Source organism: Oncorhynchus mykiss, chromosome 24 (assembly GCF_057628025.1).
Source record: "Oncorhynchus mykiss isolate SJ-2025 chromosome 24, ASM5762802v1, whole genome shotgun sequence".
In the NCBI taxonomy this organism is placed as follows: domain Eukaryota; kingdom Metazoa; phylum Chordata; class Actinopteri; order Salmoniformes; family Salmonidae; genus Oncorhynchus; species Oncorhynchus mykiss.
Window position 1 is genome coordinate 40,915,720 of NC_143045.1, and position 17,333 is coordinate 40,933,052.

At 45.2% G+C, this 17,333-nt stretch overlaps 1 protein-coding gene across 8 annotated transcripts in view; it reads left to right on the top strand.

Moving 5' to 3' along the window:
• Positions 1–17,333, top strand: part of LOC110503266 (protein-tyrosine sulfotransferase 1) — a 68,620-nt gene that overhangs the window by 28,850 nt on the left and 22,437 nt on the right. For all 8 annotated transcript variants that reach the window (XM_021581638.3, XM_090218970.1, XM_036961185.2 and 5 more), the window contains one exon: positions 12,838–13,036. In XM_021581638.3, the coding sequence (XP_021437313.2) occupies positions 12,838–13,036 (199 nt within the window). The remainder of the gene's footprint in view (positions 1–12,837; positions 13,037–17,333) is intronic.

A 17,333-nucleotide genomic window follows, 5' to 3' on the forward strand; every position in this document is an offset into this window, starting at 1 on the left:
CTGCCCCTCATGATGATTTCAAATGTTTTGTGCCCCCCCCCCCCCCAATCAAAGTGCCCATGTTGTAGTGGTTGCTAACCCTGGTCCTAATATAGCTGTTCCACTATGGGAGATACAGGAGTACCCTTCAACTTCCAGCCATGGATCATCTGAAGGGGTTAGCTGCTACATGAAGGCACAGTGAAGAGTAGGCTTAGTAAGTTCCACCTCTTTACCAAACTGTAAGGGGCTCTAGAGTGTTCTGGAGTGTTCCAGAAGAGGCCAAATGTCTTTGTTAAGCCCTCCTCTCCATATCTCTTAGGAATGCTCTCTGGGCACAGTAGCGATGTAGATAGACAGACACGGTGTAGTCAGTTTTTTAATATATTTTTTTTATTGTGGGGAGAGAGATTGTGAGCTGTGTACTCTTGACCCTTCTACTGTTACGACAAGTACAACACGGGCCCTGGAGAGACAGTAACCCACAAAGAGGGATGGAAAGACAAAGAGCTGTGTCGGGCCCTCTGTCTGGTGGGCCCTCTGTCTGCCTGTCGGGGCTCTCTGTCTGTTTGTCTGTCTGTCTGTTTGTCTCAGTCTGTTTGTCTGTCTGTCTCGGTCTGGCGGGCCTCTGTCTGCCTGTCGTGGCTCTCTGTCTATCTGTCTGTCTGTTTGTCTCAGTCTTTGTCTCTGTTTGTCTCTGTCAAAGAGCCAGACAGACAGCCTCCCACTGCACACGCACCACCCCTCAGCACATTGATTACCATCAAGTATGAATAAAAGGAGACCTTAACCAGAGCCCTCTGGACACAGCTGAAGACAGACAGCAGAGACGAGATAACATACACAGCCATGTGGCCATAGAGGAGAAACCGGGACTGTGAAATATGAAGAATAGGGCTTTCAGTAAACAGCACAAGTCTCAACAGGATTAGTATCTTTGCCCTGAGCTTAGAAAACGACTGAGAAGCCAGCTTTGCTGTACCAGGACAAACTAGGCATTTTCTGGTGAGTCCTTTAGTAAGGACGACAAATCATATTATATTTCCGCTACCAAAGGGGGGTTTCGTCTAGTATTGTACCTCAAAACAACGATCCTCACTGTTCACATTTCAATGGAAATTGATTGAATTTCTGTCTGTCTTGAGGTTTAATATATGCTTGTTGGACTTTAATTGTTGCAGGGCTTTAGCAGAGATGTCTAAATGCTGTGCGATTTGCATCCAACAACAACAACAAAAACGCTTCTGAACGTTCCCCGGCTCTTACTTTGCTTCACGCAAACAGGAAAACAACAACAATTAAGCTTTTCTCATACTCGGTTAACCAGCCTACTGATTTACATACTCGGTTAACCCAGCCTACTGATTTACATACTCGGTTAACCCAGCCTACTGATTTACATACTCGGTTAACCCAGCCTACTGATTTACATACTCGGTTAACCAGCCTACTGATTTACATACTCGGTTAACCAGCCTACTGATTTACATACTCTGTTAACCAGCCTACTGATTTACATACTCGGTTAACCAGCCTACTGATTTACATACTCGGTTAACCAGCCTACTGATTTACATACTCGGTTAACCAGCCTACTGATTTACATACTCTGTTAACCAGCCTACTGATTTACATACTCGGTTAACCAGCCTACTGATTTACATACTCGGTTAACCAGCCTACTGATAAAGATACTCGGTTAACCAGCCTACTGATAAAGATACTCTGTTAACCAGCCTACTGATTTACATACTCAGTTAACCAGCCTACTGATTTACATACTCGCGGTTAACCAGCCTACTGATTTACATACTCGGTTAACCAGCCTACTGATTTACATACTCGGTTAACCAGCCTACTGATTTACATACTCGGTTAACCAGCCTACTGATTTACATACTCGCGGTTAACCAGCCTACTGATTTACATACTCGGTTAACCAGCCTACTGATTTACATACTCGGTTAACCAGCCTACTGATTTACATACTCGGCGTTAATCAGCCTACTGATTTACATACTCGGTTAACCAGCCTACTGATTTACATACTCGGCGTTAATCAGCCTACTGATTTACATACTCGGCGTTAATCAGCCTACTGATTTACATACTCGGCGTTAATCAGCCTACTATATCCAACAGGTCCATAACCTTTTTTGTGATCTTTTTATTAAACAAACAAAAATCCATAAATAAATTGAGCCAGACTTCACAGATGTAGTGGGTCCTTAACCTTCTGGAACAGGAGATTAAGAGGTACGTAATTCAGGGTGTTGACGTAAGTCCGATCTGCCTTCTCTCACCAGACAAGACTATAGACAATATAACATTTATGGGAAAAAAATATATGCCACTTAGCAGTGACTGACAGAGCAGTGACTACATACATTTTGTTTGTTTGTTTGAGATTCCTGTGGGAGTTGAACCCGCAACGCAACTTTGCCACAGAGGACCACAAACTCCGTTCCTACCTATCAGTGCCCAGCCTGCTTGCTTGCTGACTAAACACACACACACACCCTTTCTGAGTCTGACTAAACACACATACACCTTAGTCAGACTAAACACACACGCCCTTCAGTAGTACTTCACCCTCAACACCAGACCCCCACCCTTCAGTGGTACTTCGCCCTCAACACCAGACCCCCACCCTTCAGTGGTACTTCGCCCTCAACACCAGACCCCCACCCTTCAGTGGTACTTCACTCCAGCCTCCCTATCACTGGGCAGAGCAGAGCGCCTCTATCTTTACCTACTAAAACTGTGCACGGGCGCTTGTGCACGTATTCTCTCAGACGCTCTGGTTTGCAGCAGGTCCCTATCTGTACTGTAGTGGGCTGGGCTCTCAGCCCCTCCCTCTGTCTCTCCCCCATTTACCATCAATAACATGGCTGATTTAGGGATGGAAGGGCTAGGAGGGGGACCAGACACCTAGCGCTATTTCCCCCTCTCGCGTGCTCTCTTAAATCAGGACATGGGGGTAGGAGGTGAAGCAGGACGAGGGGGTAGGAGGTAAAGCAGGACGAGGGGGTAGGAGGTGAAGCAGGACGAGGGGGGGGAGGTGGTGAAGCAGGACGAGGGGGGGAGGAGGTGAAGCAGGACGAGGGGGGCAGGAGGTGAAGCAGGACGAGGGGGGGAGGAGGTGAAGCAGGACGAGGGGGGGAGGAGGTGAAGCAGGACGAGGGGGGGAGGAGGTGAAGCAGGACGAGGGGGGGAGGAGGTGAAGCAGGACGAGGGGGGGAGGAGGTGAAGCAGGACGAGGGGGGGAGGAGGTGAAGCAGGACGGGGGAGTAGGAGGTGAAGCAGGACGGGGGGGAGGAGGTGAAGCAGGACGGGGGGGAGGAGGTGAAGCAGGACGGGGGGGAGGAGGTGAAGCAGGACGGGGGGGGGGAGGAGGGGAAGCAGGACGAGGGGGGAGGAGGTGAAGCAGGACGAGGGGGGAGGAGGTGAAATGTTAGTTTATGACGACAACAGTGACAAACAAAACACGCATCTATACTTTTCCTCGCTTTTACACACCACCTTGTTCAACTTGGAGGTCGTTGAGGCTGAAAGCCTTTTTTCAGTTTTCCTTTTTTTCTCTTCAATTTGGAGCAGCTGCAGATGCCACCTTGAAGATTGTTGATTTACTGTTCAATATTCATGCTTTTCTCTGGCTCTGATGCCATCATTATGCCACCTTGAAGAATGTTTACGTATTGTTCAATATTCATGCATATATTAAATATACAGTACCAGTCAAAAGTTTAGACACATACTCATTCCAGGTTTTCTTTATTTTTACTATTTTCTACATTGTCGAGACATCAACATTATTAAATAACACATGGAATCATGTAATAACCAAACAAGTGTTAAACAAATCTAAATATATTTTGAGATTCTTCAAAGTAGCCACCTTTTGCCTCGATGACAGCTTTGCACACTCTTGGCATTCTCTCAACCACCTTCATGAGGTAGTCACCTGGAATGTAATTTCAATTAACAGGTGTGCCCTGTTAAAAGTTAATTTGTGGAATTTCTTTCCTTTAATACATTTGAGCCAATCAGTTGTGGTGAGACATGGTAAGGGTGGTATACAGAAGACAGCCCTATCTGGTAAAAGACCAAGTCCATGTTATGGCAAGAACAGCTCAAATAAGCAAAGAGAAATGACAGTCCATCATTACTTTAAGACATGAAGATCAGTCAACATTGATAATGTCAATAACTTTTGAACGTTTCTTCAAAACCATCAAGCGCTATGATGAAACTGGCTCTCATGAGGACCGCCACAGGACAGGAAGACCCAGAGTTACCTCTGCTGCAGAGGATAAGGTCATTAGAGTTAACTGTCTCTCATGAGGACCGCCACAGGACAGGAAGACCCATAGTTACCTCTGCTGCAGAGGATAAGGTCATTAGAGTTAACTGTCTCTCATGAGGACCGCCACAGGACAGGAAGACCCATAGTTACCTCTGCTGCAGAGGATAAGGTCATTAGAGTTAACTGGCTCTCATGAGGACCGCCACAGGAAAGGAAGACCCAGAGTTACCTCTGCTGCAGAGCCCCAGAGTTAACAGCCTCATAAATTGCAGCACAAATAAATGCTTCAGAGTTCAAGTAACAGACACATCTCAACATCAACTGTTCAGAGGAAACTGCGCGAATCAGGCCTTCATGGTCGAATTGCTGCAAAGAAACGGAAGAAACGCATTAGACCGGTGGAAATCTGTCCTTGGATCTGATGAGTCCAAATGAGAGATATTTGGTTCCAACCGCCATGTCTTTGTGAAACGCAGAGTAGGTGAATGGATGATCTCCACGTGTGTGGTTCCCACCGTGAAGCATAAAGGAGGTGTGGGGGTGATTTGCTGGTGACATTGTCAGTGATTTGTTTAGATTTCAAGGCACACTTAACCAGCATGGCTACCACAGCATTCTGCAGCGATATGCCATCCCAGCTGGTTTTGCGCTTAGTGGGACTATCATTTGTTTTTCAGCAGGACAATGACCCAAAACACACTTCCAGGCTGTTTAAGGGCTATTTGACCGAGGAGAGTGATTGAATGCTGCATCAGATGACCTGGCCTCCACAATCACCTGACCTTTCCTACCACAGCATTCTGCAGCGATACACCATCCCAGCTGGTTTCTTTCCTTCTTTGTCATTTCTCAGAATGCATGCAGAATTGTTGTGGTCATCTTAACAGAGTAGCTAACTGACATCACCGAGGAGAGAAGGGGAAGAGACTCTCCTTTCCTTGTCATTACTCAGAATGTATTTATTTGGTTAATCTGTTCGTGACATACAGTGAAGTTGTCGTGACAGTGGAGCTGACATTACTAAGGAGATGGAGGCAGGGACTCTTTTCTTTGATCTCTGGATCATTTTTTTTTCTCACAATTTATTGATTAGTTTGGGGTTTCCTTTCTCCAACCTGTTCATGAGATACCCAGTGAGGGTAGCCTAGTGGTTAGAGCGTTGGACTAGTAATCGGAAGGTTGCTAAGATCGAATCCCCGAGCTGACAAGGTACAAATCTGTCGTGCTGCCCCTGAACAAGGCAGTTAAACCCACTGTTCCCCGGGAGGCCGTCATTGTAAAATAAGAATTTGTTCTTAACTGACTTGCCTAGTTAAATAACGGTAAAATAATTTTCCTTCAATTCTCAAAGCATTCAGAGTGAACGAAACAGCGCCCCTCTGTCTCCGTATGTGTAGCCCATCTATCTGATGCTGTCTGGTCAAACAGAGTATGACATTGTTGCTGCCCGTAGCATTGAATGCAATGGAAGCCAGTGAGCATTTGGCCTCCCATGATAAAGAAAAGTATAAAATAATAGCCAATCAGCGTTGAGATAATCTGAGTGAGCTCAACCATGATTGGTCTGGGCACATCAAAAAAGTGTCAAGGGAAGCCCGTTTGGATTTGTCTTCACTCCTATCGCATCAAGAGAAATATGGAATTGACAGAAACAACTTGAATGGCTGCATCTCGTTGTGTTGTCCTCCCAGTGACTGACTAACTAACTAGCTAGCTAGCTAGCTAGCTAAAATTGTCCCTTTCGTAATGTAGCCACGGATGGAGATAGGGATTTGAACTTATGGTTTTACTTAATTCTCCATACTGGCCAATGATTATAACGCGGTAACTCGGATCCAACCATTAATTCATACATTGTTGTGCCCCTGACCTGAGAGGATGGAAGTTAAATATGTAGCTAGATGTAGAAGGCTAATGTTAACTAGCTAACGTTGCCCATGAATGGAAGTAAGGCTAGCGAGCAGGCTAGCGAGCAGGCTAGCGAGCAGGCTAGCGAGCAGGCTAGCGAGCAGGCTAGCGAGCAGGCTAGCGAGCAGGTATTTCAGCCAGGGACAACAACAACTAACAGTGTGTACTGTATGACACAGTCATAGACTGTTTAGTCAACGTGAAAGAGGAGGAGGATGGCATTGGTGTTTCTCTACCAGTAGGGTGTTTTTTTTTTCTACTTGCAAGCAAACACACACACACAAATCAGTAACATGGACAGCCACTTCATATTTAGCTTACATTGATTGGACCAAATCGTTTTTTTGGTGTGTTTTAGTTGTCACTCTATTCTAAACTAAGCGTACGGGATTTGATCATGATGAAGTGGTGCTGGAATAGTGGAGGCAGCTTCCTGTTTTCTGTGAGACTTGCGATTAAACTCTCTGTGGTTCTGTATCGATAGTTGTTTAGTGGTCTGAACATGTGGGAAACTTGACCATGCTGTCGGTCATGTAACATGTTTTTGTTTATTTGCATTGCGGACTTCACCGGACAGATGTTGCTGTCCAGGTTTTGTGACCAATCAAAAAAGGTGTCGTTGAATTTATTCCGCCGCTGTGTCTTCTTATTGGCTCGGCCTTTTATATCACGTTGTCAAGACACATGTGAACTAACATGTTATAGAACAAAACAACACAAGTATCACTACACAGTTTGTAATATAGCATTTTTGTTCCTGGATTGGCTTCCCCTTAGTGCTTTTACCCATGAGCCTCTACTGGAGATACCAAGTACAAACAGATGTCTTTTCTCTCTCTGGTCAGTCACGTTCTGTTTCTCACAGCCTGTTTGTATCTGTTTATGCTGTGGACCTCTAAACATTCATCGTTCAACACTCCCTGTCCGGGTCACCCCCCCTCCCCCCACTCGCTCTCTCCTGCCCACACGAGGGTTTTCGACTACAGCCTCCCTTAGTACCTCAAGCAAGGGAAAACGGAAGGCTCAGTTTTGGATGCCTTGGAATGATGCTAGCTAGTTAATGGTCTTCTGGGGACACACACTATTATGCTAACTCCTTTGATAACTGTGGTTTCTCTCTCTCTCTTTCAGAACCAGTGATATAGTCCTCCCTCCTTCGTCCAGAGATGAACAAAAGCAGTTGTCTATTAATCATGCTGTAGACCCTGTGCTCCAAATGGATCCCTATATAGTGGACTACATTGGACCAGAGCACTATATATATAAGGGGAGGGGATAGGTCGCCATTTGAGACATACCCTAGTTCTACAGTGGTAAAGATTGCATTCCCAAAGTAAATGGATTTGTGAAGTGAGTTGTCAGGCATTATCGAGGTGTATTGTAGTAGTGCAGGACTGGAATGCAGAGAGACCTGAGGGAAGTCAGAAGTTAATGGACTGTGTGTGTGAGTGAGATCTCTCAAAAGTAGTGCACCACATAGGGAATAGTGTTTCATTTAGGACACACTTTGAGAAAATAAGCTTTATTCACAATACCATGGTGCTGATATGAATCAAGGCTATGATTGGCTCTCCTGCTGATTTGAATCAAGGCTAGGGTTGGCTCTCCGCTCTCCTGCTGATATGAATCAAGGCTAGGGTTGGCTCTCCGCTCTGCTGCTGATATGAATCATGGCTAGGGTTGGCTCTCCGCTCTCCTGCTGATTTGAATCAAGGCTAGGATTGGCTCTCCTGCTGATATGAATCAAGGCTAGGGTTGGCTCTCCTGCTGATATGAATCAAGGCTAGGGTTGGCTCTCCTGCTGATATGAATCAAGGCTAGGGTTGGCTCTCCTGCTGATATGAATCAAGGCTAGGGTTGGCTCTCCTGCTGATATGAATCGAGGCTAGGGTTGGCTCTCCTGCTGATATGAATCAAGGCTAGGGTTGGCTCTCCTGCTGATATGAATCAAGGCTAGGGTTGGCTCTCTGCTCTCCTGCTGATATGAATCAAGGCTAGGGTGGGCTCTCTGCTCTCCTGCTGATATGAATCAAGGCTAGGGTTGGCTCTCTGCTCTCCTGCTGATATGAATCAAGGCTAGGGTGGGCTCTCTGCTCTCCTGCTGATATGAATCAAGGCTAGGGTTGGCTCTCTGCTCTCCTGCTGATTTGAATCAAGGCTAGGGTTGGCTCTCTGCTCTCCTGCTGATATGAATCAAGGCTAGGGTTGGCTCTCCGCTCTACTGCTGATATGAATCAAGGCTAGGGTTGGCTCTCCTGCTGATATGAATCGAGGCTAGGGTTGGCTCTCCGCTCTACTGCTGATATGAATCAAGGCTAGGGTTGGCTCTCCGCTCTCCTGCTGATATGAATCGAGGCTAGGGTTGGCTCTCTGCTCTCCTGCTGATATGAATCAAGGCTAGGGTTGGCTCTCCGCTCTACTGCTGATATGAATCAAGGCTAGGGTTGGCTCTCCTGCTGATATGAATCAAGGCTAGGGTTGGCTCTCCTGCTGATATGAATCAAGGCTAGGGTTGGCTCTCCTGCTGATATGAATCAAGGCTAGGGTTGGCTCTCCTGCTGATATGAATCGAGGCTAGGGTTGGCTCTCCTGCTGATATGAATCAAGGCTAGGGTTGGCTCTCCTGCTGATATGAATCAAGGCTAGGGTTGTCTCTCTGCTCTCTTGGTATTTGTATGAATCTCTCCCCGCTGCTGGCAGGAAGGACATTGTGTTGGTGGCAGATTCATCTTCCTCACACACAGACAGAGAGAGACAGAGAGAGACAGATATATATGCTGTAACCATGCAGAGTTAACGGTGGAGACCTCTTTCCATCTCTCCCTACCCCAGTCTAAAGGCGTCCGCGTGCTTCCCAACCCAAACCGTTTGGGAAGACTTCTTGCACATATGGCATTTTCTTCCCGGCTGTTTGAGCACAACACACACTTTTTATTTTTTTCTAGAGGCAAGCCAAAGTTCAGAGCTGAAGTCGACGCCCCTTCGTCAGTGATTGGTCAACAGTAGGGATTCTGCAATAAAGTCTTTGTTGTCATTCAACGAGAGAGGACTCGTTTAAATTATTTTTTTTAAATGTTCATTGAGTAACACCGCACCAAACATCTCGACAAATATGTCAACAGTAATGACAGAGTTATCTTAGATAAATGCTGACTATTTTGAGGAAGTGTATACAGGCCAGGTAGGGTATACCCTGTATAGGGTATACAGTACGGCATCACAAAATGGACAAACTGTACTATTGCCGTTTTTGTTTATTGATTTATTTTCTTGTTTTTTTTAAGGGCGTATTCGAGCACTCTCCCCCTGGCCGGGCTCAGCTCCCCTGGCCGGGTTCAGCTCCCCCTGGCCGGGTTCAGCTAGGAGCCTCCAATGTCTCCAATGGCACCCAATAAGGCCCATGGGGCTCTGGTCTAAAGTAGTGCACTATATAGGGAATAGGGTTCTATAGGGTCCTGGTCTAAAGTAGTGCACTATATAGGGTTCTATAGGGCTCTGGTCTAAAGTAGTGCACTATATATGGAATAAGGTTCCATGGGGCTCTGGTATAAAGTAGTGCACTATATAGGGAATAGGGTTCTATAGGGTCCTGGTCTAAAGTAGTGCACTATATAGGGTTCTATAGGGCTCTGGTCTAAAGTAGTGCACTATATAGGGAATAGGGTTCTATAGAGCTCTGGTCTAAAGTAGTGCACTATATATAGGGAATAGAGTGCCATATGGGACACTGATCCTGTGTGCCGGGTCAACTGAACACAGAACTCAGCTGTTGCTGTAATCTGTTCTCCATATGAACTCTGTCTGTTCTAAAGAGGAGCAGGGGGGGGGGGGAGGCTGTCACAAGCTGTGGTTTCTAGAGATATGCCTGGCTCCAACAACAGGTCTGACACGTAAACGTGTCAAAACGCTGCGTCATTCTTGTACGAGTGTGTGTTTTGTGTTGTTTGCTTTTTTTGTTACCGTGTTTGTGTAATGCGTTCAAGCAGGGTTCCTTACCCTCAGAATTTGGCCCTCTCCTCCCCACTAAACTCGCTCAACTCCTCAACTAACAATTCTCTATTTCTATAGATGTTTTCAGTCTCTGGTGGCCAACATGGCTGACATGCTGATCCATGGGAATATACTGTACACGCTCTCTATTCAGCTTATATGCCCATTCTAATGTTGACCTTTTTAAACAGGCAAACAGCTGCTACAAAAACGACTCAACAACTGCCCAGTAACCTATTCCCAACCAAATAGTCATTTTTATTTCAGATCATTTATAAAAGTAAAGCAAATTATGAAAAAATGACGTATTTCTGTCAATTGATGGATTACGTCGCTGGAGGAACGACTCGCCTAAATTGATGGCAACTCTTTTGTTGTGCCTCTACAGTTAAAGCTCAATGCTTCAAGGCTTGTTTATTTTATTTTTATTTATTTTCTCCTTTATTTAAAAAGGGAGGCCAGTTGAGAACAAGTTCTCTTTTATAACTGCGACCTGGCCAAGATAAAGCAAAGCAGTTCGACACAATACAACAACACAGAGTTACACATGGAGTAAAATAAACATACAGTCAATAATACAGTAGAAAAATAAGTCTATATACGATGTGAGCAAATGAGGTGAGATAAGGGAGGTAAAGGCCATGGTGGCAAAGTAAATACAATATAGCAAGTAAAACACTGGAATGGTAGATTTGCAGTGGAAGAATGTGCAAAGTAGAAATAAAAATAATGGGGAGCAAAATAAATAAATACAGTAGGGGAAGAGGTAGATGTTTGGGCTAAATTATAGATGGGCTATGTACTTGTCTCTCTGTAATACTGACGACTGCTTATACCTGCTGCGTCATCCACAGGTGTGACAAATCAGTGATGCTAATGGTGGAGTGGCCGCTCCCTTTTGCTCTTCAATGTGAACATCTTAACACTTCGTCTCTTCACGTCGTCTATAAACGGTCAAACATCTTGGCACGTCATCCATAAACGGTCAAACATCTTGGCACTTCATCCATAAACGGTCAAACATCTTGGCACTTCATCCATAAACGGTCAAACATCTTGGCACTTCATCTATAAACGGTCAAACATCTTGGCACTTCATCCATAAACGGTCAAACATCTTGGCACTTCATCCATAAACGGTCAAACATCTTGGCACTTCATCCATAAACGGTCAAACATCTTGGCACTTCATCCATAAACGGTCAAACATCTTGGCACTTCATCCATAAACGGTCAAACATCTTGGCACTTCATCCATAAACGGTCAAACATCTTGGCACTTCATCCATAAACGGTCAAACATCTTGGCACTTCATCTATAAACGGTCAAACATCTTGGCACTTCATCCATAAACGGTCAAACATCTTGGCACTTCATCTATAAACGGTCAAACATCTTGGCACTTCATCTATAAACGGTCAAACATCTTGGCACTTCATCCATAAACGGTCAAACATCTTGGCACTTCATCCATAAACGGTCAAACATCTTGGCACTTCATCCATAAACGGTCAAACATCTTGGCACTTCATCCATAAACGGTCAAACATCTTGGCACTTCATCTATAAACGGTCAAACATCTTGGCACTTCATCCATAAACGGTCAAACATCTTGGCACTTCATGTCATCCACAAATGGTCAACTTTCTTACTTTCCTGAAAACAAAGACTGGGATCCAGACGTGCAGTTTGCCCCCCTCCCCCGCTTATTAAATATTTCAGAAATGATTAATAATTTAACCCAGAGTAGATTGAGGTAATGGTTGATTCATTTTTAATATCGCTCCTCCGAATCTGTCAGTCATTGGGGAAAGGCCCAGTACCACTCAGCGAAGCTCTGTAATGCTGACCTAATGTCCTAATGTCTTGTCTCCGTGCTCATATAAAGGGACACATGGGATACATGGAGACAGACATACATGGGGACAGGGGCGTGATCTGATACAGTGAGAGACAAACCCATATCTCTATGGAGGGGCCATTCATTCAACCCATTAACTGTGAAGCCTGGAACTGGAGAGAGGCTGTAGCTTGGGGGCCATCTTTAATCGTGTACCATGACCCAGTTAGAGTCAATTAGTTTGCAGTTAGCTGCCTGCAGTAACAAGGGCTGGTCACTGGTCCACTGCTAAAACCACACTATCAAGGAATAATGTTCAACCATTCCTTAATCAGGAGGATAAAGTTGTGGTCGGATTTACCAAATGGAGGGCGAGGGAGAGCTCTGTACGCATCTCTGTGTGTGGAGTACAAGTGCTCTAGAATTGTTTTCCCTCTGGTTGCACATTTAACATGTTGATAGAGATACTGTTGCTATCAAGGAATAATGTTGAACCCTTCCTTAACAATGCTAACATCATGCTATCCACGTGTCTGACCATGGTGCTGTTCAACTAGCAGTGCCTTAGAGGATGCCGGTGTGTGTTCATCTGTTAGATCAATTTCAAAAGCAGCCTGTCTTCCTATCTCGCTAGAGGTCATCAGGGAAGTGGGTTTCCATCTCATTACTCTCACTAATCCAATTATAAGCGAGTACCCGTATGTCAAGCAAGGATGCCTTGAATGATGCTAGCTAGTCAATGGTCTCCTGGGGAGAGGAATGCTAACTGTGGTGTATTCTGTCTCTCTCTCTCTCTCTCTCTCTCTCTGCAGGGTGGAGAGGTCTACAGACCAGGTGATCAAGCCGGTCAACGTGGAGGCCTTATCCAAGTGGGTGGGCAAGATCCCTGCGGACGTACTGAGAGACATGCCCGTCATCGCCCCCATGTTGTCCCGTCTGGGGTACGACCCCCACGCCAACCCTCCCAACTACGGCCGGCCAGACCCCAAGGTCCTTGACAACACCAGGAGGGTGAGTTGGGAAAAGATGGACAGGGACACACGTCACCCCAAAACACAGTATCCTCTGAAGCAGAAAGCAGATCTAAGGACTGTCTTTCTCTTTAATTATATTACCTGTCCAATCAACGTCCTCTAGTTAAATTACCTGTCCAATCTCTGACTCTCATTTAAATGACCTGTCCAATCTCTGACTCTCATTTAAATTACCTGTCCAATCTCTGACTCTCATTTAAATTACCGGTGAATTAATTAATGTATTCAAACGAATGAATTCCCAGCATCTGTTTGAATTCAGTGATCATATCCAAATGAATCCATCCTCCACGTCTATCAGACGGACCTGTATCTGCACTTCTATTCTAAGTAATACGTTCTACATCGCTACACTCGCTCACCTAGCCAGCCGTCATTGGCGCTGGACGAGCACATGGCCATCTATTTCTGGAGGAGAATGTTGCATTTAATACTATTTCAACGAGGAGCCCTCTCTCAAGCCTCCTAGATTTCATATCTCTGATCCTGTGAAACATATTCAATCTTTCGCAGTTATTTTTTTTTTTGTTTCTCTGGTTCAGGATTTAAACGGATATACATTCCAGTACTGTAGGCCCCAGAAGACCTTTGACCTGTGTGTGTTGAAAAGAGATCAGCTTTATTTGTTGTGTGATCTTAACGCGGCTTCGTGTAAACGTTCATCTGATTAGCGTCTCTCCGCCGACAGGTTCGCATGTTATCTCTAATCCTCACCTCCACCCTGTTTGGCTTCAGTTCCAGGTTCTATACTGTCTTTTAAAATAGAAATATTTGTACATCAGTGGAGGCTCCTCAGGAGGAAGGAGAGGAACATCCTCCTCAGTCATAAAAATACAAAATTATTATTTTTTAGATAAAACTATACTAAATATATTCACGCCACCAAAATAATTGATTAAAAACACACTGTTTTGCAATGAAGTTCTACAGTAGCCTCAACGGCACTCTGTAGGGTAGCACCATGGTGTAGCCGGAGGAATAGCTGGTTTCCGTCCTTCTCTGGGTACAGTGACTTCAATACAAAACCTAGGAGGCTCATGGCTTTCACCCCCTTCCAAATACTTACACAGTAATTATGACAACTTCCGGAGGATGTCCTCCAACCTATCGGAGCTCTTGCAGCATGAACTGACATGTCGTCCACCCAATCAAAGGATCAGAGAATGAATCTAGTACTGAAAGCAGATTAAAAACACACTGTTTTGCAATGAAGTTCTACAGTAGCCTCAACAGCACTCTGTAGGGTAGCACCATGGTGTAGCCAGAGGACAGCTAGCTTCCGTCTTCCTCTTCAATACAAAACCTAGTAGCCTCAACTAGGTTCTCACCCCCTTCCATAGACTTACACAGTAATTATGACAACTTCCGGAGGATGTCCTTCAGCCTATCAGAGCTCTTGCAGCATGAACTGACATGTTGTCCACCCAATCATAGGATCAGAGAATGAGTCTCGTACTGAAATCATAAGCTACAGCTAGCTAGCTAGCACTAATGCATACAGTGTGGTGAGTAGTTGACTCAAAGACAATAGTTGAACAGTTTTGAACAAATCAATTTCTTTAAAAATGAATGAGAAGTGAGAGAGCTAGCTAGCTATATTTCGTTGTATTTGTTGTTCACTAAGCTAGCTGGTTTAGCCTACTCAAGCACCCGGCTCAAACAGAGAGGGATGATATGTTAGCTAGCTGGCTAAGGCTAACCAACAGAGAGGGATGATATGTTAGCTAGCTGGCTAAGGCTATCCAACAGAGAGGGATGATATGTTAGCTAGCTGGCGAAGGCTATCCAACAGAGAGGGATGATATGTTAGCTAGCTGGCGAAGGCTATCCAACAGAGAGGGATGATATGTTAGCTAGCTGGCTAAGTCTATCCAACAGAGAGGAATGATATGTTAGCTACAGTGCCTTGCGAAAGTATTCGGCCCCCTTGAACTTTGCAACCTTTTGCCACATTTCAGGCTTCAAACATAAAGATATAAAACTGTATTTTTTTGTGAAGAATCAACAACAAGTGGGACACAATCATGAAGTGGAACGACATTTATTGGATATTTCAAACTTTTTTAACAAATCAAAAACTGAAAAATTGGGCGTGCAAAATTATTCAGCCCCCTTAAGTTAATACTTTGTAGCGCCACCTTTTGCTGCTATTACAGCTGTAAGTCGCTTGGGGTATGTCTCTATCAGTTTTGCACATCGAGAGACTGAATTTTTTTCCCATTCCTCCTTGCAAAACAGCTCGAGCTCAGTGAGGTTGGATGGAGAGCATTTGTGAACAGCAGTTTTCAGTTCTTTCCACAGATTCTCGATTGGATTCAGGTCTGGACTTTGACTTGGCCATTCTAACACCTGGATATGTTTATTTTTGAACCATTCCATTGTAGATTTTGCTTTATGTTTAGGATCATTGTCTTGTTGGAAGACAAATCTCCGTCCCAGTCTCAGGTCTTTTGCAGACTCCATCAGGTTTTCTTCCAGAATGGTCCTGTATTTGGCTCCATCCATCTTCCCATCAATTTTAACCATCTTCCCTGTCCCTGCTGAAGAAAAGCAGGCCCAAACCATGATGCTGCCACCACCATGTTTGACAGTGGGGATGGTGTGTTCAGGGTGATGAGCTGTGTTGCTTTTACGCCAAACATAACGTTTTGCATTGTTGCCAAAAAGTTCAATTTTGGTTTCATCTGACCAGAGCACCTTCTTCCACATGTTTGGTGTGTCCCAGGTGGCTTGTGGCAAACTTTAAACTACACTTTTTATGGATATCTTTAAGAAATGGCTTTCTTCTTGCCACTTCCATAAAGGCCAGATTTGTGCAATATACGACGGATTGTTGTCCTAAAGACAGAGTCTCCCACCTCAGCTGTAGATCTCTGCAGTTCATCCAGAGTGATCATGGGCCTCTTGGCTGCATCTCTGATCAGTCTTCTCCTTGTATGAGCTGAAAGTTTAGAGGGACGGCCAGGTCTTGGTAGATTTGCAGTGGTCTGATACTCCTTCCACCTTCCGGTTACTAGTCCAACGCTCTAACCACTAGGCTACCCTAGTGGAGGGAGATGGGTGGGGGGGCTAGTTTGGGGGAGAGATGTTTGGAGGGAGATGGGTGGGGGGTAGTTTTGGGGAGGGATGTTTGGAGGGAGGCAGATATATAGCAGACCACCTGGCTGTTAGAATGTTCTCATTCTCTGTATATTCAATTCATCTGGGGCCAATTCTTCTTCCTAAACATCTACCACACACACACACGCACACGCACACGCAGAGCTCTACAGTATAAACCTTCACCTTTTGCATGAGGCACTCTGTCATTTTGACTAATGGTGCAGATAAACTACCCTTCATTAACCTCGGCTGCAGCATCCCAAGCACCAGCCTCTTTATTCTGGTGCCCTAGTTTGGACCACAGCCCCTCCAGTGTATTTATTTTATTTATATGAAATGTTTTATTTTAACCTTTTATTTGCACTAGGCAAGTCAGTTTAAGAACAAATACTTATTTTTTTACAATGACGGCCTCCTGTGGGGACTAAAAATAAACAAACATACAGGACAAAACACACATCACGACAACAGAGCATGACAGCAACACACGACAACACAGCATGACAGCAACACACGACAACACAGCATGGTAGCAACACACGACAACACAGCATGGCAGCAACACACGACAACACAGCATGGCAGCAACACACGACAACACAGCATGACAGCAACACACGACAACACAGCATGGCAGCAACACACGACAACACAGCATGACAGCAACACACGACAACACAGCATGGCAGCAACACACGACAACACAGCATGGCAGCAACACACGTCAACACAGCATGGCAGCAACACACGACAACACAGCATGGCAGCAACACACGACAACACAGTATGACAGCAACACACGACAACACAGCAAGGCAGCAACACACGACAACACAGCATGGCAGCAACACACGACAACACAGCAAGGCAGCAACACACGACAACACAGCATGACAGCAACACACGACAACACAGCATGGCAGCAACACACGACAACACAGCAAGGCAGCAATACACGACAACACAGCATGGCAGCAACACACGACAACACAGCATGGCAGCAACACACGACAACACAGCATGGCAGCAACACACGACAACACAGCATGACAGCAACACACGACAACACAGCATGACAGCAACACACGACAACACAGCATGGTAGCAACACACGACAACACAGCAAGGCAGCAACACACGACAACACAGCAAGGCAGCAACACACGACAACA